Below are 22471 nucleotides of genomic sequence, written 5' to 3'. Positions count from 1 at the left end.
GGAATGATATAATGTTCGAAAACTTTAGAAGATACCAACGTAGGCCATATGGAATCACATAAAGCAAGCAAAGTGGAGCGCTTAAAACCTTGAATTGGAGTCTGAACAAAAAATTAGTGTTGTCATTTCCAGTGACATATAAAGTCTGATCATAGGCACATAAAGTTTATGTTATTTCTCTGTATATATATATATCGGATTTGGTCAGTGAGACGTAGAAATAGTACTTCAAGATGCATTACGTGTCCAAGGACTTTTGACTTTTGTTCTTCTTGGCATCTATTATTTTGGCACAAATCTTTTTGGTTCTTAAAAAGAAACAGTATGAGGCATGTAAGGGAGCCACTACGAAGAAGTTCAGTATGTTATTATTTTAGATTTAACCAATTTGATGAATTACTCCTAAAGGTTGACATCAAACTAGTGCTAGTTTACCATAAGATTATTTTATTTTTAATTAAAGGTCTCGAGTTCGAGCTTTATAAAAAAAAGATTTTGATAATAAAATATTTTTTCTTTTAATGAGTCTTACGCCGTACAAATTCGATTTAATTAATTCTAATATCAGACTACAAATGAGAAGCTCAAAGAAAAGACTAAGCGATGGCTGATGAATAACCTATCGGACTTGTAATTGTCCACATATACACGTATCCCGTCTTCTCAACATTTATCACATTTGCCTTTACACAATTAAGATAAGTTGACAATCATTGTGCAATTATTAACATAGATTTATGTTTGACCAAAAAGTATAAAACCTTTTGTTAAATTAATTAAATAAAAAAATAAGGGATTAATCCTAGTTAAAGATAATAACCTTGGATCTAAAATAAGCTTATGTGAATAACGTGGGGACCGTGTTAAAATAGATTTAATGCAATACACATTAAATGTTGCGGTTAGTAATAGAGTGAGGACAATGATAAGCAATAAATACAATAAATGACACTAAATATAAATAAGGAGGAAGATTCACCCAATTTTAAATGAGGTGGAGGATTCCTTCCTCTGACAATGATGCATGACAAGAATATAAGAGAATATGGGAATTTTCTCGGATTTGGTGGAAATGACAATAGATAATCTAAAGAGATCGAACCTCTCTCAGAAAGTAGTTTTCTGTATTTATCTAGAGAGCTTACTTTTCAAAAGTGTTCTTATCATATGTAATATTACATGCCTTTTGTCTTATCTCTCCTAATATTTATATGAGATATTCCCAAAGAACCCTAAAAAGTACAAATAGATGGAATATTCAATAGAATATTCCCTTTGAAGGTTCCAAAGCTATACTAGCAGTTGCTTCTGTCCATGATGCTCGACCTCGACCTTGATGAGCCACTATGCGGCTTGTTCTGTTGACCACTGATCGACCTCGGCCAAACTGCTCATGATAAGTTACAAATCTCACGATAATCACCTCTTCGTGATGAATTTCCTCGGTCGGATTTTGACCCATACAGTTAGTCTCTTCGCTTATCGTGGTCGTCTTTTGGTCGACCTCAATGAGAGAATTTCATTAGTCATAGTTTGAGAAATTCGGATGGGGAGGTCGAGTAGTGAGGATCGCAACCGAGATGGTGACGTGGCGTTTTAAGAACCACACTTAATGACGTTGGTTCAGAATGACGTCACTGCCTCACGCGTCATCATTACGCATCTTCCCAATGCGTTGCGTCGCTTCCCGTGTCCTTGTTGTTTTGATCCCTACGCATTTGACGGTTAATTATCTCGATCCGAGCGCCGGTGTTCTCTATAAATAAAGGGGGACCCTTTGAATGAACCTTTACATTTTCTAATCTTTTGAACCTGCATCTTTTCTTCTCTTTTTTTTTCTGTGTTCTTGCTCTAGTTGCTTCCGTCTTTCGCACTCTCTCTCCTTTCCAGTTCGAGTGACTCTTGTTGTTTCTGTCTCTTTCGAGTTCATATCTTCTGCATTTACAATCAACCAACAATGGTGGATACACCTCTTGTCTCTGGTGAGTTTCTTGAACCAACTCCACTAGGAGTGAGGATGCCTCCTCACGATGAGGATGTTGCATTGCCAAGGATGAGAGCTTTCCCACCATAGAGGAAATCATTACTCGTAACGATAGGGCCATGTCGGACTTCTCGAAGTTGCCTGCGGATGACCCTAAGCCTGTGAAGTCCAAGATCGAAGCAGCCCATCCTGAGCCTGTGACGTCCAAGGTCGCGGTCTCACCCGAGGGCGGGATAGCTTTAGGCACAGAGACTGCGCTCTCTCCAGATATAGAATTTGCTCCCCTGCCGGAGGTCACCGTGGAATGATGAGGGCGATCAGAGAAAGCGGAGGTCATTCCGAGGAGTGATACGTCGCCGTCAGGGCAGGCCGACGTCCTTTCCTCTGCCGAGGAGAGGGGGAAGGGTGTGGTTGTAGATGGCTATGAGTCAGGTTCCGACATCGACCCCGAAGAGGAAAGGATGTTCAATGAGGGGTTTACTCGGGTAGATGTGAGAATGGAGGGACGTACTCATTCTATAGTCATTCCCTTGGACTGCGACTTGTTGACGAACACAGAAAGTGTGGTCCCTTCTTTGGTTCCTCTTTACTCGGGCGCCGAGAACAGGACTTTACGGACGTTCAAGGATGCCAATCTGTCGTTAGGCATATCCGTAATGGCTTTGAGGTAAGTTTGTATTTGTATCTTACGTCCTTTCTTCTTTTTGCTTTTATTGACTTTTTGGTTCTTCCTTTTTCACTTAGCCCCTCATTTTGGAGATGAGAGTGCCCACCGAGAGGAGAAGCAGAAGGTTATTTTTAAGAAAATGTTTTCAAGTATCGTGAGTACCGTGACAAGTGCCATGAGATGGAAATAAGCTCAACTTATAGGTTGATTTTGATGTAGTGACCAAGTAATGAGCAACATCAAGGAGATGGATAAGATTATTTGCTTTATAAAAAAATAGATTTTGATAATAAAATGTTTTTCCTTTTAGTGAGTCTTACGCAGTACAAATTCGATTTAACTAATTCGAATATGAGACAACAAATGAGAAACTCAAAGAAAAAACTAAGCGATGGCTGATCAATAACCTATCGGACTTATAGTTGTCCATATATACACGTATATATCCCGTCCTCTCAACATTTATCACATTTCCCTTTACACAATTTAAGATAAGGTGACAATCATTGTGCAATTATTAACATCATATATCCTTTTAAAAATAATAATAACAAAAAAATATACAACATATTCGTGAATTATAGACAAACTCATACATAAAAGCCTAATTAAATGGTAGTCTTAGAATGAAAGTAATTACCATTTTTTGAAGAGTGACATGTACCAAGCATAAATTCCTTTTCTACTTCAGCGAAGGGCAAAATATTTACCAAAATCATGGTATTCACGAAAATTTGACGTCTGACAATAAGAAAAAAAAAACAGCTCGATATTAATGGCTACTTTTACGGTTAAACTCGTGACCTATAGATCACATAGAGACAACTTTATCATTGCTTCAAAACTCCCTTTCATCTGACAATAAGAAATAACTCTGAATATGATTTATAAGTAATATCGTATTTAACTTCTTAATTACCGGTTCAACATAATCCAATATTTGATGTAATTATCAATGTCTCAGGAGTAATAAACTTTTTCTTAGTGGGCGCTTGGACATAAGAACGGTAAAATTTAAAAAAAAAAAAAGTGATTTTTTTTTAAATGAAAATGATATTTGAAAATTAGAGTTATGTTTGGACATGATATAATTTTGGGTTATTTTTGAAGTTTTGTGAGTAATTTGAGTGAAAATTTTGAAAACAGCTTTTTGGAGTTTTTCAAATTTTCAAAAAAATTCAAAATTCATGTTTAAGTGGAAATTAAAATTTTGTGACCAAACACTAATTTTAACAAAAATTTAAAAAATTGTTATGTCCTTGGGAAGCATCACAAAACAAGTTGCGTGCCGTCAACTTCAACTTTTGCTTTTGCTATTTCTTTTTCTTCTTATTCACTCGATAATAATTGCATCCAACACGAAGATCAAGTTGATATTATTTTATTTTATTTTTACGAGTCGAGTCTAGTAGCTTTTGATTAAAGTTTATATTTGTATTAAAGTATTTATTAAAAATATATAAATATTTAATAGCGTACCAAATAACTAAGATGAATTATTATTTCGATGAAAAATTCATTACTCATAAATTTTAAATCTCAATCCTGAAGATTAGAGAGTTTTGTTTAAATAATTAAATCAGCGGAGAGATAGCATCAGAGAAAATACATCTCACTTGGCATTTTTCGAAAAGTCTGCAGCTTTGGTACGTACGGGAGAATATGATATACTTATCAACAAATTGATTTGTCTTTTGTCGGTGACTTAAATAGTTTTTTTTCTTCCTTTAGCTATAAATTTTTTTTTTCGAAAGAATTTTTTTTTATTTCAACCATTTTGTCAGTTTACATCATCTGTTCTTGTGGACTATAGAACAGATCTCATAAGTACAACTACATAAAATACTATACAACTATTGTTGTTTAGCAAAATCCTAACACTATATAGACTCTAGCTGTCATATGTGCCTTGGATTACATGTAGGATAACTATTGAATGACTGCATAATATATTACCATTTAAGCTTCTTCTGTCCAGCAATATGTACTTGAAGAGCAATTTCCTTTGCTCTGTCTTTGGCTTCTCTGCTCAGCTGTTGAAACCTTCTATCATTTCGCTTCATCCAGATGTTGTATACTACTGCTGCAAATACCACTCCTGGCAGTGTCTTTCTTGGATTCCTGTTGTTTACATTGGCAATTAGCCATTGCAATTCTGTTTTCCAGTTACCAGTTGTTCTTTGGTACTCTAGCCATCTTAACATTCCTTTCCATAGACTCTGTGAGTATGAACATTCGAAGTACAAGTAGTCATGTGTCTCTTCAATATCTCTTCCACACAATGTGCATGACTGATCTACTTGAACTCCCCATTTGGCTAATCTGTCAACTGTAGTCAATCTTCTATGCATTGTCATCCATAAAATGTACTTATGTTTTGGTAGCATTCCAGTTACCATAACTAGTGTTTTCCAGTGGACTTTGAGATATTGTGGAGTAGTATGAAGGTAAGCCTTCCTGATACTAAACTTCCCATTCTCAGTGCAGGTTTGAATTCTTGTGAAATCATTAGCCCACTACTCTCTTGCTGCAAACAGTTTCCTTACTAGCCAGCTAGCTTGCCTAGGAATCTCCATAGTAGTAATGTCTTTCTTCTTTATGTAGTGGCAGTGAATCCACTTGATCCAGAGTTTGTCTTTCTTAGACATTATGGCCCAAAGAAGCTTAGTCAAGGCAGTTTTATTCCATCTATCATAATCGATAATGTTTAAACCTCCAGCAGTTTCTGGTTTACACAAAGTCTCCCATGCTATAGGAGCCCTATGACTAGTATCATGACTACCAGTCCATAGGTAATTCCTGCATATACCATTTACCAGTTTAATAACTTTTTTTGGAATGAAAAATACTTGAGCTCAGTAAGTCTGTATTTCAAACAATACACTCTTGATGATTTGTAGTCTTCCAGCATAGAATAAAAACTTGGATGTCCAGCTTTTGATTATGTCCACTATCCTCTCCACTAATGGCATGCATTGTGCTATAGTAATTTTCCTTGTGGACAGAGGTACTCCCAAATATTTGAATGGAAAGCTGCCTTCTGCTAGGTGAAGCTCTGCTAGCATTTTTTCTTTGAATTCCCTGGGAACACGTGCTATGTACAGTGAGTTTTTTTTTCAAATTTACTTGAAGGCTTGCGGCCTTTGAGAATTGATCAAACACTTCCATCAACATCTTCATTGAAACCTCATCAGCCCTGCAACACATCAAGAGATCATCTGCAAAGCAAATGTGTATTACTTGTAGTCTGGTGCATTTGGGGTGGAAGTTAAAATCTGGATTCCTAATTAATGTCTTCAATGATTTGTTTAGATACTCTATGGCTAATACAAACAAGTAGGCAGACATTGGGTCCCCTTGTCTTAGCTCTTTCTTTGCTTCAAACTTGTTGGTCAATCCTCCATTCAATAATAGAGTAGTTTACTGTAGAAACACACTCCATAATCAATGTTACTAGTTTGTAAGGCACCCCAAATTCAAGTAGTACTGCTTTCAAAAAGCCCCATTCTACTGAGTCGTAGGCTTTTCTGATGTCTACTTTGATCATGCATCTAGGAGATACTGCCTTTTGAGTATACCCTTTGATCAATTCATGACCCATAATAACATTATCAAGAATATTCCTCCCTTCTATAAAAGCAGATTGTGAAGGCCCAACCAGAAAATCAACAACCAATTTAAGTCTATTTGTCAGAATCTTAGCAATGATCTTATACATTGTTGAGCAACAAGCAATAAGCCTAAATTCTTTAACATAACTGGGGTTCTACACTTTTGGGATCAGTGTAACATTTGTGCAATTTATGTCTTCCAGTAATCTGCCATTTTGAAAGAATTGTTGCACTGTCTCTGTAATTTCCTTTCCAATAATTGGCCAAAAATCTCTAAAACATTCTGCAAGGTATCCATCTATACCTGGTGCCTTGTCATTAGGTAAGTTCTTCACTATCTGGCAGATCTCTTCCTTTGTTACTGGCAGTAACAATTGTTGTTGCTGGTTCAGTGTTAAACAAAGGCCATCTCTTGTTATATTGATGTCAATCCCTGGCAATTGTTCTGCTGTTGTTCCCAATAGTTGCTGAAAGAATTGTGTGAACTCTTGTTGAATCTGTTTTGGATCAGTAATCTTCAACTGATTTTCATTGAAGATACAACTCACCTTATTTCATGCTTGCCTGGCTCTCATATATGCATGGAAATACTTGGTATTACAGTCTCCCAATTGGATCCAAGTTGCTCTTGATTTCTGCCTCATTATTTGTTCTTGAATTGCTTCCCATTTTTCAATACTTTCTAGAGATTTCCTTTCTTCTTCAATTAATACTTTGTTGAAATAATCTTCATTCAGCTTTCCTTGGGTCACTTTCAATTCTTCTCTCATTTGCTTTAGCTTATGGTCAACTGAGGAGTGCTCCTTTTGTATATCTCTGGTTTCTTGTTCAAGCTTCTTCAGTTTGGTTCAAACAGAATACATGGTGAATCCTTTGATCTTCTGTCTCCAAATTCTCTAGACTGCTTCCTTGTATTCTCTTTGGTTCATCACTGTTGTTAGTAACCTGTATGGCTTTCTCACTCTTACCTTTATCACCTCAGTGTCTAGCATTATAGGAGTATGGTCTGAACAACCAGGTAACATATATACTGCCTCAATTCCAGTGTAAGAGTTGAACCACTCAGCATTGCCAAAAGCCCGGTCTATATGGCTATATACTCTGACCTCTGCATCCCTCTTGTTACTCCATGAAAATCTGCTTCTTCTTTTGGTGATTTGTCCCACTCCAATATCATCAATGCAGTTCTGAAAATCAGTCATTTCTGCTTGATGAACTGGCTGTCCATTTATTATGTCATCTACACTTAAAACACTATTAAAATCTCCCATTATAAGCCAAGGTCCACAATGCTGAATATTCCTCAAGCTCCTCCATAGTGATACTCTGTGTTGTATGGTGTGTAGGCCATATACAAATGTTATGTAGCTAGTGAATGTTGAATTCTTGTCCTTCACCTAACAGCGAATCAGTTGGTATGTGCTACCCAGAATTGCAACATGAACAATTGTTTCTTTCCACATTATCCATATCATTCCATTTGGTGCAAATGCATAGTTGTCTTCTACTTTCCAATCCCCACCCATTTTCTTGTAAATAGCCTTTGCTTTTTGTTGTTTTACTCTAGTTTCTAGGCAAGCAATCATTCTACTTTATTTATCCGCAAGAACTTCTCTAATTCTCGCTGTTTATAGGACTTGTTCAGTCCTCTTATGTTCCAAGACACAATGATCATGGGGGATTATGATTACTTGAGGTGCTTCCCTGGGTCAATTGGCCTGATCCATTTCCGGATACTTGCTGCTGTTGATTCCCATCTGATGGTCTTTCCAGTATGGTCAGTGCAACAAATGCATTCCTTTTAGCCAATTCATCATAATTGACCTCTCTATACTTTGCTTTGTCAACTGGTCCTTTTACAACTACTACTTGTTTCCCTCTGTTGTTCACCTGTACCTCCATTTCAGGATGATCTATTGGCTCATCTTGTTGTTGAATGGTTGTACTCTCTTCAGCTACAACTTTTGGTTTCCACTTCATTATGGTTTTCTTCTTTCTTCTCCTTCTCTGCTTCCTTGGTCCTTCCTCTTGTTGCACATCTTTTTGACAGTCACCAATATTATGCCCAAATGTGTTACACTCTAGATAGAATTTCGGTTTCCATTCAAATTCCACATTCTGCATCCAACTTCTTCCATCTGGTATCTCAATATAGATCTCATCAGGCAACGGCTGAGTTATGTCCATTTCCATAAGGACTCGAGCATAAGAAATCCTCTCACACTTAGTAGTTAATCTATCAGTGCATATAGGTTTTTCCTAGTAAGCTAGCTATCCTCCCTAGATTTTCCTCAGCCCAGCACTGAATTGGTAGACCAGGTAAATCTACCCATATTGGAACAATTCTCTTTGATTCCTTCTTGATCTGGAAGTTTGGATCACAATCCTTCAATATCATAGGTTTGCTATTGAACGTGTAAGGGCCATTTTGCACTATTAGGTTTTTGTCCTCCATAGATTCAAATTTAAAGATGAAGTACCCGTCATCGTGTAGTAACACTGTTGGAGTTGTAACAGTGTTCCAAACACCATAGACGAACTTAAGCATCTCCTTAAATGACGGGTTGCCCCCAGTACATAACCTATTAATGTTGTCATCCACTTCTGGGTCTGCAATTTTACCTCCTTTGGATTTAATTTGGCAATTTTCACTCCATCCTTCACCATCGGAGGATAGAATTTGAGTTGCATGCCCTGATTTTGTACTTTGTTACCTTTAACAACATCAGCCATAGTTTGTTTTTGAGATCTAGCTGAGTATGTAAGTTTCCTTGCCGCTGAAAGCATACATGTTTTCATTGGTTATATTTCGCTTTTCTCCACTTCCAGCTAAGCTTGCATGACCGTACGAGCACTTCCCATACCTGGTAACCAATGTAACAGTTGCATTGGGGCTATTTTTTGTGGAATGCCGCTTTCTGGGGTAATTAATCTCGTCATATTTACAGTTTGGGGGGAATTATTAGTGTAGGTCGGTTATGGTGGAATCCGGTGGATCGGTGATTGTCAGCTGCTTTGCTTAACAAATCGCCAGAGTTTCTCTCTTTACTTTCTCTCTCTACATCCCCTCCCCTTCAAAGAAGGACTTGAGCTATAATTAATCATACTATTTTTGTACACTCTTGAAGAGTATATTGTAGCCATCCAAAACATTTATGCTCAATGTATGCGTTAATTTCTCCGGAAGACAACAACATCTAGGGATGTTCAAAGAAAACCGATAAATCGCACTAAACTGATAATTCGAGTCAAATCGGAAAAAAAAAATCAGTTATATTTTTGTGTTGGGAAAGAAAAATCGATTATAATTGACCTGATTTGGTTATAGCCAAAAAAAATCAAACCGAAACTAAACCAACCTCACATTACATTATATAATTTATAAAAATATTTTATATAATCAATATTCATAGTAATATAATTTATAAATATTTCTTAAACTTGCTCACAGTTTTATCTTTAAACATATTATTTAAAGTTTGGACTTAACATTTTTGAATGGTCCAATAAATTTTATAGCTCATAAATGTAGTAAGTCAAATAAAGTTCAAATCAATACTAATAAAGAAAATTGAATTTACCACTAGGAATGACAATAGTGTTGGATATTTATTTATTAGTTTTACATTGGTTTATAATAAACATGCATAACCTAGTTTATCTTTTTCTTTAGTACTTAGTTGTGTAATTAATAGTACTTATTAGTTGTACTTATTTTAGCATGACCTATATAGTATTTTTAAATTATGTTAATTTTTATTATGGCGCATTAATTAATAATATTTTTTTATATGATTTTATTATTTTTGTTATTGAATATTTTAGTATAACGCTATGACTCATCTCATACTATTATGTTATTTTCTTGAAAAATACAATATATAGTTATACCTTACTAGGACTAAAGAAATATTTGGAGTACAAGTTACATAATTTGTGCCATGAAGACTTTACTGGAGAAAAAACCCGAAAACCCGAAAAAATCGAAAAATCCAAAAAAAATTGAGATTGAAAAATCTGACTTTTTGGTTTTGTTTGGTTTATAGATTTAAAAACCCGATACCATTGGTTTTATTTGGTAATTGAAAAATTCAAACCAACCCGATCAATATACACTCGTAGCAGCAACAACAACAAACTCAACATAATCTCACATAATGGAGTCTAAACATTATTTATCTTTGTGTCTCCAATAAACAGGAATAATGGGGACACTACCAAATGAAAAGATTATAATCCACCACCTTATTCTTGCTTCAAAATATAATTAGACAAAGAGCCTCATTTATTTTTATAAGCCCACAACGGGTGAAGTACACAAAGAGCCTTCTAAGTGGATAACCTTAAATTTTTGTCTCCGTACAGAACTTCAAGTTTAACAAGTGTCGCCTCTTATTTGCCTCGTATGCAACACTTTTAACTTTTGATCTTAAAATTCTGCATCAGTCAAAAGTTAAAGACCACCCAAAAAGTATCATATTTTTGTAACCTTTTGGTCCACATGCCTCACTTTAAAATGATAAGCCCAACTGATCCCCTACATTTGGGCAAAGGGCACTAGTAGCCACATTTAAGCCTTATAATTTAGGAATTTTTACCTAGTTATACTATAATAGAAACCTATTTACTATTTTTATTTAGGTTCCTTATTAATTATTTTGTACATCCATATTTTCAAGATCCCTTAAATCTAGTCTATCTGTTACATGACACCCAACACTCATTTCCAATAATCCCTCCTACATTTAAGATTCTTTCCTTTTTCAAAGGATTATAAAAACATCTTCACTCTTTCTTAACAATTACCCAAAATTGTTCTTACCCACAGTAAGAAATTTTGCTTACCCATTGTTATCCAAAATTTGCATACCCAAAATCTCGCTTACCCCACTGTTATCCCCCCAAAATTGCATATTCTTTTCCTCTTCCACAGCTTTTGAGATTCAATTTCTCTTTTTCTTACTAATCACCCAAAATCTCGATTTCTTATTGATACAATGCAAACAAAATTCAGAATATTGCTCTAGAATCAAGTTGTGGGTCAATTTTGAATCTTGTTTTCTTTCTTTCTAAATTCTTTATTGTATTTGACTTGTATATGATACATCAATACCCAAAATAATACTCAATACAATATTAATACAATTATATTAAATTTTTAGTGTAGGGTTATGATTGAAACTTGAAGAAGATGAAGATCATAATTGTATCGCGATTGTATTATAATAGTATATGTAGCACAATTATTGCAGGAATTGTATTACAAATGTACGATAATTGTATTTTTATTGTATATTGTTACGAGCAGCTGTGAGTTCGTGACGAATTTCACTGTTTGTATTACAAATATGAAAATTGTATACTGTTAATTTATTAGTATTGTATCAGGTATTATTTTGGGTATAATATAACATATACAAGTTAGATACAATTGTGATATAAGTATGATGCATTTATGTTTTAAGCATTGATGTATCCGATACAATTCAAATACAATTATGAAATAATTATCATACAATTTCTGAATATGTTTTTTAATAATATAAAGTCGTCGGCAATAGTGGGGAGAGAGAATATGGAGATTCTAGGTGTAGATTAAGGAATTTTGATGTAAAAAAAAAGGAGAGCGAAAAGGATAGGGGAAAAAAGGAAAGGGTGTAATTGAATCCCTTAATTGAAGGCACTAATAATGGGGTGGGAGCCTTTTAAGAAGCAATGTATAAGAAAAACCTAGGTACTTATTAAAAACTGCAAAATATAAAGAACATAGGTAAACAAGTTTCTAATATAGTATAGCTAGGTAAAAATCCCTATAATTTATAATATATTTAAATATTAGCCAATTCACCCAAACTTCAGGACTAAATAGCCTGAATTTGTATCCTGAATTTCTTAGATGCTAATTTAAAATTCAGGACTTAACGTACTAAGTTTTTGAGCTGCTGCTTTGAAATTCAGGACTAAGCTGCTAATTTAGAATTCAGGACATAAGATTCAGAATTCTGGACACAATTTTCGAACTTTAGGACACGATGTCCTGAAGTTTGAACCTTAAATTTTAAACTTTAGTATGTTGTGTCCTGAAATTTGAGATTGACTAATTTTTAAATACATTATAAATCGTGAATATATTTTAAACATCATGCTTGGTGTCATTGCCGCTCTTCATTTTGACAAGCCGACTAGGCCTAACTTTCTGATAATCCATCAAAAATTGAGGATTATGACACAAACCGTGCTTTTGCTACCTGACCAAAAGAACATACTGAACCAAAATTACAGAAAACAATTGCAGTCCTAGCCCACCAAATAGAAAACTAACAACTTTTCCAACTCTTGAATTTTCTTTTCCTTACCTTCCCTCACCAAAATTATAACACGAATTTGTATTAGAATTTTGACAATTCATCGGAATTTTCGTATGGCAATTCTTTGCTCAGAATTAGGTGTAGTAATTTGAGCCCAAACTCATTTGATTCATCCAATCCGTTTAATGTTGGGCTGGTTATTGACCCGTTCTTTTGTTGAACTCAGTCCATTTTGACCCAACCTATTTCAACATGTCAAAAGTCGGGTTGATTTGTAGCCCAAATTGATCCTTGAGTAACTTTGCTAAAATATCTTTGTCTGTTTGATTTGATATGTTATATATGATCATAACAAAAGAAAGAAAAATGTTATTTGATAATTAAACAATTCATAAGAAAATCATACACATTAATTAAAGCTTGGTAAGAGTTGCGCGAGTTGGACTATGACCTAAATTTTAGCCCAATTTGTTCCAACCCATCTCAACCCAAGCTACTTTTGGACGGGTCAATTGACTGGCCCATTTATTGACATCCATTTTGATCCGCCCAAAATCAATCCAACATGCCCATTTTGACTCTGCTACTCAAATTTTTGTAAGTCAACTTCTGATAATCCATTAAAATTTGCGGCTAAGTTCTAACCAGTAAGTAATTTTAAAAAATTTATTTAAACGGATCAAAACTTAAATCGTGGTGCAAAAATAGATTATTTCTGCAAATCACCCCCAAAAATATTCTGAACCAATATTGGGACGAGTGTACAAATAGTCATTCTCAGGGATGCTATTTACAGCCTGTTTGGATGGTTGTACATATCGTTTCATAATGTATGTCGTATTATAGTATATTGTATTGTATCATTTAATGATACAATGTTTGAATAAATTGTATCGTTTGTCGTCGTTTAATGATATCACATACTAACAATATGAAGAATAAATTTGTAATATTATAAAGAAAAATTATGATATGGGGTAAAATTATTATATAAAAATATAGGATAAAGAATAAAATAAAATTATTTAATAATGAATGGCGAGATGAGAGAAAAAGACAAGGTAACGACGTGACCACACTAAATCGATCGTAAGGTTGGCAAATGGGCCAGACCCGGACCTAAACGGGCCTCGTAGGTTGGTCCTATATGGGCACAGGCTTCGTGGGTCGGGCTTAAACGGTTCCGGGCTTCGTGGGCTAGCTATTGGTAGGAACCAGACCGGGACCACGAATTAATGGTCTCGGGATAAGTGGGTTGGTCTGGACTAAGTGGGCCAGTCCCGGGCCTATGTGGGCCTGCACTATTTTTTTTTTTTTTATCTAAGGCAATTTCTCTTAAATTATATTATATAGTTGTGACTTAAATTTTTTAATTTAAAACACAAAATATTATAAAGAGATATTCAAAGGAATGCGTTATAATTTTTATTATTATGACATTAACAAAACATGACCCAATCTTTCTTAGTCTTCCCCCTCCCCCACCCCCCACCCCCAATGGAATGAGCACAACCAAGGTGCTAATACCACTATTGAGAAGAAAAAGAAACTAATCAAGATGTGCCAAAAAAGTTACATATTAATTTTACATGGTATCTCTTACAAATTTCATAAATCCTTCAAGGTTCGAAGGAACTTCCGTTGGTGGTGGTGGAAAAAACACTTGTTCATCACCGCTTCCAAGCGAAGCTGCATCCTTCGCAAGTTCAGCTAGCATTTCTTCGTAAGCTTCGTCTACATTTGGTTGTGATTCAGCAAGTCCAAAATTTTTTCGTTCCAAACGGATCCAATTTATGAAAAGTACTGATTTTCCCAAGCTCTCCCTCATAGACGCTCTATAATTACCAAGTTGAAGTCTTGCTTGACTGAAAGCGCTCTCCGATGCCACTGTTGAAGCTTGAATGATTAAAATGTCTCAGGTCATCCTTGAAAGAATCGGAAAGTATTTTTCTTTGTCCTTCCACCATTCCAAAATATTAAAGGAGCCATCAGGATTCACTTCCTCAATTCCTTGTGACAAATAAACTTCAAGCTCATTTAGTTGTGAACAATCACTAGTACTAGAACCTTGAGAACCCCTGAACCCGGCCCAAGCAGTAAGTGCTCTTACTCCCGCAGTTCTTTTAGTTGATTGAGAACTCGAAGAAGAAGGAGTTGGAATATTTGGTCTAGCATTATCTATTGCAATTTGATAAGCACTATAAATAGTTTGAGCATTTATTTTAATTAAGGCTTGTGCGTCCAAAAGTCTAGACAACTCCTCATCTTCAAGTGCTAAACCATGGTAAATAGATTGATACCAATATTGAGGACCTCCTAATTTAATAGTAGGATTTAACAAGGCACCAAAATCATAAATAGAGGGAATATGGAAAAAATATTTTTAAAATTTCATTCTCATAGAATCAATAGCTTGTTCATAAATTTCTCCACCCTCTGAAAAATAAGCAAACAAATTTGCAAGTTCTGCAAGATAAACTAAACAGTTAGAAATAGTAGGATAATATTGCCCAGAAAATTCATTTGTAGCAATATGAAATTTTTCTAAAAAAATCTACAAACATTTTAATATTAGCCCAATCCGCATTTGTAAGCTTCTTATCATCATCACTTACATGAGTATTAAACGTTGAGTTTGTGGAGTTTCTATATTCATATGCAACAACTAAACTTTCATACATGTAATTCCATCTAGTTGGATAAGGTTTAAGAACCTTTCTTTCTCTTAGGCCAAATTCATCGCATCTTTTAAAATATTCTCTAAGTCTACTTCTACGGTTTGAATAAAAGAGCTAGTGAATAGCCATTTTAACCTTTTCAATTTCCACATTTAAAATTCTCATACCATCACCCACAATTAAATGGTAAATATGACAAATACATCTAACATGAAAAATGTTACTAAATGCAGGATTTAATGTAGTGGTAAGCAGGGCTACAACATTAGTGTTACTAGTAGCATTATCCATTGAAATTGACATTATTTTATCACTAATGCAAAAATATCTACAAATGTCCGTAACTGTGCTAGAAATAAACTGCCCTGTGTGACATGAATTAATTATTCTATAAGCAATAATACGCTTTTGCATTATCCAGTCCTCATCAATCAAATGACCGGTAACAGTAAGATAATCACAGTCATTACCACTTCTACCAATATCAGTAGTAATAGCAACACGGCAATTAATATGAGTAAATAAATAATGCAAATATTGTTCATATTCATGTTTATATTTATAAATAACACTCTTTACGGTTGTGCGAGGCCATCCTTTATAAGTAGGATTAAAAATTCTTCTAATATAATGCACAAAGTGAGGGTTAGAAGGAAAACTATAGGGATTTTTGCCAATTTTTTCCTATCTTTTCTTGGGCCATAATATAAAATACTACCGGTAACGGTGTTAATTTCCGGTTGAAATTGATAATATTTAACTTTGTCTTGAGGGTGTATCATTATGTGTCTCCTCAAACTTCTCGTCCTCCCCCCCCCCCCCGAGTAACATAGTTAAAAGCTATTTGCCACACGTTTTACCTTTAAGCTTTATTTTTTTCTCTTGTTTGAATAAAAAATGGCCAAATAAGAGATGTTTCAGCCCGTTTAGAAGGTTGTTTATAAAAAGCAGGGGTAGTAACAGGGGAGGGGGTCAGATGGGGCATCATTTGGATTAGTTGAGTTAACTTCCGCAACAGGACTAGTGAGTGTATCATCATCCGGTTGCGGTTCATCCAAATCTATTTCCTGCTCATCTTCTTCATCAATAGTTAGATTACCATAAAGAGAATTCATATATTCATGATCTAAGTGTTCACCACCTCCAACATTATGCACATATTGACTCTCAGTAAATTATAATAAAGTATTATCACTATCAAGAATAAGAGCAGGTGGAGAGCGGCTATGGGGTTTGGGTAGGGGAGCCCGGAGAATTAGAGGAGGAATAAATTGACTAATAGATTTACCACTCTTGGATTTGTCTTTATTTGTACTAAATATTTTTTTAACGAAAAATCCATCTTAATTATAATTATACAAAATAAATAAAACAAACAAAACTATAATATTAAAACTAAAGAGTTGGAACGAGTTTACCGAATTGACGAACAACTTGTTGAAAATTAATTATCGTTGAAGACTTGAATACTTCAATTCACCAACTTCACAATTTTTCACACAAATTGCAACAATAAAGTAACCAATTATAGAAGAAAATTAGAGAGAGATTGATGATTTTGTGAGAAAAATGAAAGAATGAGGGGGTATTTATAGTTGAAAAGAGGAAAAAAGTGTAATTATAAAAAGTTTGGATTAAAACAAAGTTGGGGGGAGGGGGGTTAAATGGCTATTTTACAGAGCCCAAGCGACTATTTTTGCAGGCCAACAACCATATTTTAAATGTTATAACGGTTAAATTTTTTTTTAGATTTTTTTTTTTAAATAGCCGTTGGGCCCGTTTGAGCCCGTTTAAGATCGTTTGAACCGGCCCACTTAGCACCCGGTCCCGGGTCCTAACGGGCTTTTTAACGTAACCGGCCCACCCCTGGTCCCGGGCTTAAACGGTTAGGCCCATTTAGACCCACTACCCATATAGGCTCGCGGGCCTAGGCCGGGCCTAACCGGCCCACATGGCAACCTAAGTGACACTTTTCGTCGTTACATAAGTACATATTTAACGATACTATACAATAAAGTTTAAGTAACAATCAAATCAAACATTGTATCTGAAGTAACAATACGATACAATACAACAAGTAACGACCATCCAAACAAGTGTTAGAGATTAGTCAGTACGCATTTTGTCCTAAAATTTTAAACTAAAAATCTTAATTTCTGAACAATTCAGGATATTTTTGTCTTGAAAATTGAAATTAAGGACGTACTGACTAATTTTTTAATATCCTCAAAATTTAAAATTCAAGACATACCGACTAATTTCTAAATAGTAATCTTTTAAAATGACTATCTGTTGTCATTTTTACACCAATATTACAGAAAATGAAAATCGCAGTCCTTAAAAATATCTATTTTTGCAAAAAACGACAAAATGTTTTGATACTTTTCAAAACCATCCCTAAGTTTTCCAATTCCATTGCACTTTGTCCATTTTCCAGTTTGACACAGCTATTGGTTTCTCAGAAAAACTAACGACTTTCCTTACCTTCCCTGGCCGACTTAAAATAGTATTAGGTCGATTTTCTGGGAAGGCTAAAGGTTCAACAATGGCGATTTCTCTTTCAGCTATGGCTTTTAGAACCTCAGTTCCTTCATTTTCTTATTTCAAAGCAAGAAATCTTGGAAATCTATCATTTTTATGCATTTCTCAGACCCCATTTTGTTTTAATTCTCTAATTTCACTTCAAAATTCTTGTGGATCTTCACGACTTCATCTCTCAAGGTAAATTATAGTCTAAAATTCTTGTCTTTATTTCAATTTAGCTGGAAAAAAATGAGCTTTACACATCTTTTTTGTTGTTTGGTTTAAATTGTTACTATATAAAGTTCTTGTTTTTATGGAAATCAAAATAAAAAAATGATTGTGCCCATCTTTTTGTTATTTGGTTTAAAATTATATAAAGTTCTTGTTTTTATTGAAATTATTAGCTCAAACAATGAACTTTGCCCATCTTTCTTGTTATTTGGGTTGTAATTTATATGAAATTTTATTGGTATTGACAATTAGGGAAAAAGAAGGAAATAAAGAATAGTAATTTTTGATATTTTATGGATCTTTTTCATTTCTAGAGGATGATTTAGCATGTATTTTAATCAGTTTGTCTTTATTAGTATTAATTTGGGAGTTGGGTATTTGCCAGCAAAAAGAATTGAGGTTTGGGCCTTGCAAATTCTTAGCATTAACTGACATTTTCTCTACTTTACATTTTTGTGTATTTATGCCTTTAATGTTAAATTGTTTATTACAATTAGAATGAAATGGATATGATGACATGAGTTGAGCTTAAGTGGTGAAATATGGTCAGTGAGGATTCATATAGCTGACCCCAACTTGTTTGGGAATGAAGCATAGTTGTTGTATCGGAATGAAACGGATCCAAATAGAGCAGAATGAATACAGTGGATTAATATAGCTACCAAACTAATACTGGGTTGAGGTGAATACAGTGGATTAATATAGCTACCAAACTAATGGAGGTGTAGTTGATGGATTGATTGCTTTGCGGTTCATATTGTAGAGAATTTGCTGGTTGATTGATGTTTTGGTTGATCTTTAGTAGAAAAGCGAGGTTGATTTCTTTAAGTTGTATTTTGGTTGTTCAATTGTGTGCAGGAAATCATGTAGGGTTCGAGCAACGTTGTTACAAGAGAATGAAGAGGAAGTGGTTGTGGAGAAATCGTTTGCACCTAAAAGTTTTCCGAGCAAAGTGGGAGGGGGAAGTAACGGAGAGCCACCAGATGATTCACCCCCTAATGGTTTGGAGAAATGGGTTGTAAAGGTTGAGCAGTCTATAAATATATTTCTCACGGTAGGTATTGCATTTTCTGAATCTTGCTTACTATCAAATTTCATGAAAACTATGTATTTCAGGAATGTTTTTCAGCGCATAGGATTTAGTCCTGAGTAGCTTTTGTACATTCCAATTGGCTAAGAATATGTCTGATTGTGATCAAATTATGCTCTAATAATTTCAGGATTCGGTGATAAAGATTCTTGACACATTGTATCATGACCGAAACCATGCAAGGTTTTTCGTGCTGGAAACAATTGCAAGAGTTCCTTATTTCGGTAAAGACTACGTCTTCAAGCTGCTGATTCTTTTGTAACACCTAGACCATTTTTCCCAGACCGTACTATTTTGTTTAGGCTTGAACATATGTTGTGTACTGTATTGACATGTGGATCATAATGTATTTATGACAGCATTTATATCTGTTCTTCACATGTATGAGAGCTTTGGTTGGTGGAGAAGAGCAGATTATCTGAAGGTGCATTTTGCTGAGAGCTGGAATGAGATGCACCATTTACTCATTATGGAAGTAATGCTCTAGCTTCTAACTTCTTGATTTCCTTCCAACAAATGCCCTAGTTTATGTTTCTTCTCGTCCTTCTAATGTACTACACCTAACAAGCATCTGTCTTGCCGCAGTCATTAAGTGTGTGCTATGTATGTTGGTTTTTTCATAAATAAGCATAGTTTATTCGGCAAGGGTTACGATATGAAAGGCTTGATACTACATTGTCTCCATGTGCTACTTTAAACTTTTTATTGGAGAAATGTATTATTTCATATCATATACTTATATAGTGAAAGTATAGACCCTTGTGGTCCGGCCCTTCCCCGGACCCCGCGCAATAGTGGGAGCTTAGTGCACCGGGCTGCCCTTTTTTAATCTAAGTGAACTTTCTTTTGAATGGGATCTTATGAATATTTCGTGCAGTAAGTAATGAACCAACTTATTGTGCGTCACAGAGCCTTGTTTACTTGAATTGAAAATAATTCATAGATATATTTCTCTGTCCTGAAATCATTGTTGTTCAACTGCAGGAATTAGGAGGAAATGCCTGGTGGTTTGACCGATTCCTTGCGCAGCATGTTGCAGTATTCTATTATTTCATGACAGTTTTGATGTATGCTTTGAGCCCAAGAATGGCATGTAAGTTGTAATATTAGGATCTAACGTTCACGTCTCTAGAGCTTTTCTTTATCTCCTTTCAGTTTCTCATAGCTTTTTATTGTTTAAAAGAGTATGGTTCTGGATGTCGATAATAGCTGGAATATTCATCATTATCTTATAGACCAATTTTAATATTTCCAGTAAAAGTGTTATAGCCTTTTTAACTCATCAAAAAATATGTAGCATCTTTTACCTATCTTGCTTCTTTTCAGAATTGGGAGATGAAATCACTGCTTTCGGCATTTTTTCGTGCACGTCTTCTTTGTCTAGTTTTAAATTCTTTGATTTATATACCCGAAAGTGACAGTGGTGGTTGGTCATGATTTTATGTTTGACACGGCCCTTTACTGATACAGTTTGGTGGTGCTTCAATTCTTGCAGATCATTTCTCTGAATGTGTGGAGAACCACGCATACGAGACTTACGATAAATTCATCAAGGAGCAAGGAGGTATTATTTTACAAACAGTTGCATATTTTGAACAGCAAAGTGGAATATCCAGAATTTTAAGTGGTAGTTTCCTTTAATATGCTTGGCTCTTTCTCAAGGATAGCACAATGTTTGGAAAGGAACAAGGACCTCGGGGAAGAGGGAAGATGGAAAAATATGCATATATTTCTAGTCAATTCCTTTTCTGGGATAGTTTAATGCTATTGGATTTTTAACCTCAAAATGGTAGTAATATTCAGTGTTAATGCTTCTGCAGAGGAATTGAAGAAATTGCCCGCTCCAAAGATTGCCGTGAGCTACTACACGGGAGGTGACTTGTATTTGTTTGGTGAGTGTTACAGCGGTACTTAATAAACTTATGACCAAATAATTTCCATCTGCTTTAGTACTCTAAACCATCTTGTGATTGCTTCAGATGAATTTCAAACTTCACGAGAGCCTAATACTCGAAGACCAAAGATAGGTAAAGTCACCTCAATGATATTGTATCATGTCGCTGTTTAACCCTCTTTTTTCCTGAACTTCGATATTGAGCTTGGTTTAGATTATTTAATAAGATGACTGTTGCATAAATATGCTTCATATCCTGATCCTTGGCCATTCTATTGAGATGTTCCATTAGACGTCTTTGTTAATTTTCAATGATATTTTTGTTGAAAACTGAAGGGTACAAAGTGTTGTTCACCCTTATCTTTATAATTCTCTAGCGGTGGTAACATTTCGTGCGCCCCTATCTTATAGCTGAGATATATGTTTATCTGGAGAAAGGAACGCTGTTTTGTTACTTTTGGTAAATCTTTTTACACAAGTGAAAGAGTACAGTTCTGATTGAACTCGTGTTTCCTATTTAGATAATCTGTACGATGTATTCATGAATATTAGAGATGACGAAGCAGAGCATTGTAAGACAATGAAAGCCTGTCAAACTCATGGGAGCCTTCGCTCTCCGCACACAGATCCATTTCCTGAGTCTGAAGATGATTCAGGGTGTCCCGTGCCTCAGGCTGATTGTGTAGGTATCGTGGATTGTATAAAGAAATCTGTCGCCGATCCTCAAGTCAGCAGAAGGTAGAGCAAGAAAAATGACAACCAACTAAACTATACTTGTATATACTAGTATAGCTATACAAAGATATATAGATCCATGTTCTATCTTTTTGTCTGAGGTAGAGCATGTCAAATTGCCCAAAGATGGGCAAGAATTTGGTTGTTTTCTCCTTTCATATGTACTGAATGTATTACATATATAATCTTTTGGAAAGTTTCAACAATTTAGTCTTTGCTTGGGATGTGAACCTCTAGATGATTTGTACACTGATCAAGTATTTAGTACTAGTTTTCTTTTATGTTTATCTGACAAGGATGATCTATAATGCAAGAGCAGAATGTGTTACCTCCATGAACTGGTTACACACACACATCACATATAAATATATAGACACACACATCACAGTCGCAATGGTGGAGACAGGATTTCCGCTAAGGGCGTTCAAAAAAGAAAAAATTTAAAATTTATTAAAAGACTGGCCAATGGGAATTGAACCAGTCCCCTTGGCCACTAAGCTATGCGTTTGGGCTATTTTTAAGGGGATTCTAAAAATAATATATAGAGACACAAGACGGATTTTGCCTTGTGTGTATAGTGCAATTTTCCGGCCAAGGGGGTTCGAGCCCCCCTCCGCCCCCTAAATCCGCCCCCCGGCCGATCGGTCACTCTTTAGCCTGTGATAAGCTTAGCTATGGAGTGGGTATACACCATCATGTCGAGACTCTTTCAAAGTGAGATACCGGCTTTCACGAGGGAATGAAATTATG

General features: G+C 35.1%; 3 protein-coding genes across 3 annotated transcripts; 1 reads left to right on the top strand and 2 right to left on the bottom strand.

The window, feature by feature from the left end:
- Positions 1-4603: 4603 nt before the first annotated feature.
- On the bottom strand, positions 4604-5002 carry LOC104220546 (uncharacterized). Its single transcript, XM_009771432.1, has one exon. The coding sequence runs from the start codon at positions 5000-5002 to the stop codon at positions 4604-4606; it is 399 nt and encodes a 132-aa protein (XP_009769734.1).
- A 165-nt stretch (positions 5003-5167) lies between these two features.
- LOC138869742 (uncharacterized) lies at positions 5168-6369 on the bottom strand. Its single transcript, XM_070147398.1, has 3 exons — positions 6089-6369; positions 5536-5847; positions 5168-5450 (listed from the first exon to the last, which is right to left on the bottom strand). The coding sequence occupies exons 1-3, from the start codon at positions 6367-6369 to the stop codon at positions 5168-5170; spliced, it is 876 nt and encodes a 291-aa protein (XP_070003499.1).
- Positions 6370-17667: 11298 nt separating this feature from the next.
- Positions 17668-21927, top strand: LOC104220541 (ubiquinol oxidase 4, chloroplastic/chromoplastic). Its single transcript, XM_009771423.2, has 9 exons — positions 17668-17969; positions 18861-19056; positions 19223-19316; positions 19452-19567; positions 20077-20185; positions 20588-20656; positions 20913-20984; positions 21072-21119; positions 21508-21927. The coding sequence occupies exons 1-9, from the start codon at positions 17794-17796 to the stop codon at positions 21726-21728; spliced, it is 1101 nt and encodes a 366-aa protein (XP_009769725.1). The 5' UTR covers positions 17668-17793; the 3' UTR covers positions 21729-21927.
- The last annotated feature ends 544 nt before the right edge of the window (positions 21928-22471 follow it).

Source organism: Nicotiana sylvestris, chromosome 5, assembly GCF_000393655.2.
Source record: "Nicotiana sylvestris chromosome 5, ASM39365v2, whole genome shotgun sequence".
Taxonomy (NCBI): Eukaryota; Viridiplantae; Streptophyta; class Magnoliopsida; order Solanales; family Solanaceae; genus Nicotiana; species Nicotiana sylvestris.
Note: the sequence above shows the minus strand (reverse complement) of the source record. Positions and strands in the feature narration are given on the sequence as shown.

Coding starts and splice junctions, on each gene's coding strand:
- LOC104220546 (XM_009771432.1), bottom strand. CDS start 5,002: ATGCATAGAAGATTGACTACAGTTGACAGATTAGCCAAATGGGGAGTT.
- LOC104220541 (XM_009771423.2), top strand. CDS start 17,794: ATGGCGATTTCTCTTTCAGCTATGGCTTTTAGAACCTCAGTTCCTTCA. Junction 19,057..19,222: donor CTATAAATATATTTCTCACG/GTAGGTATTGCA, acceptor TAATAATTTCAG/GATTCGGTGATAAAGATTCT. Junction 20,985..21,071: donor AGGTGACTTGTATTTGTTTG/GTGAGTGTTACA, acceptor TGATTGCTTCAG/ATGAATTTCAAACTTCACGA.
- LOC138869742 (XM_070147398.1), bottom strand. CDS start 6,369: ATGTATAAGATCATTGCTAAGATTCTGACAAATAGACTTAAATTGGTT. Junction 5,848..6,088: donor CTAGTAACATTGATTATGGA/GTGTGTTTCTAC, acceptor GATGTGTTGCAG/GGCTGATGAGGTTTCAATGA. Junction 5,451..5,535: donor AAGACTACAAATCATCAAGA/GTGTATTGTTTG, acceptor TGGTATATGCAG/GAATTACCTATGGACTGGTA.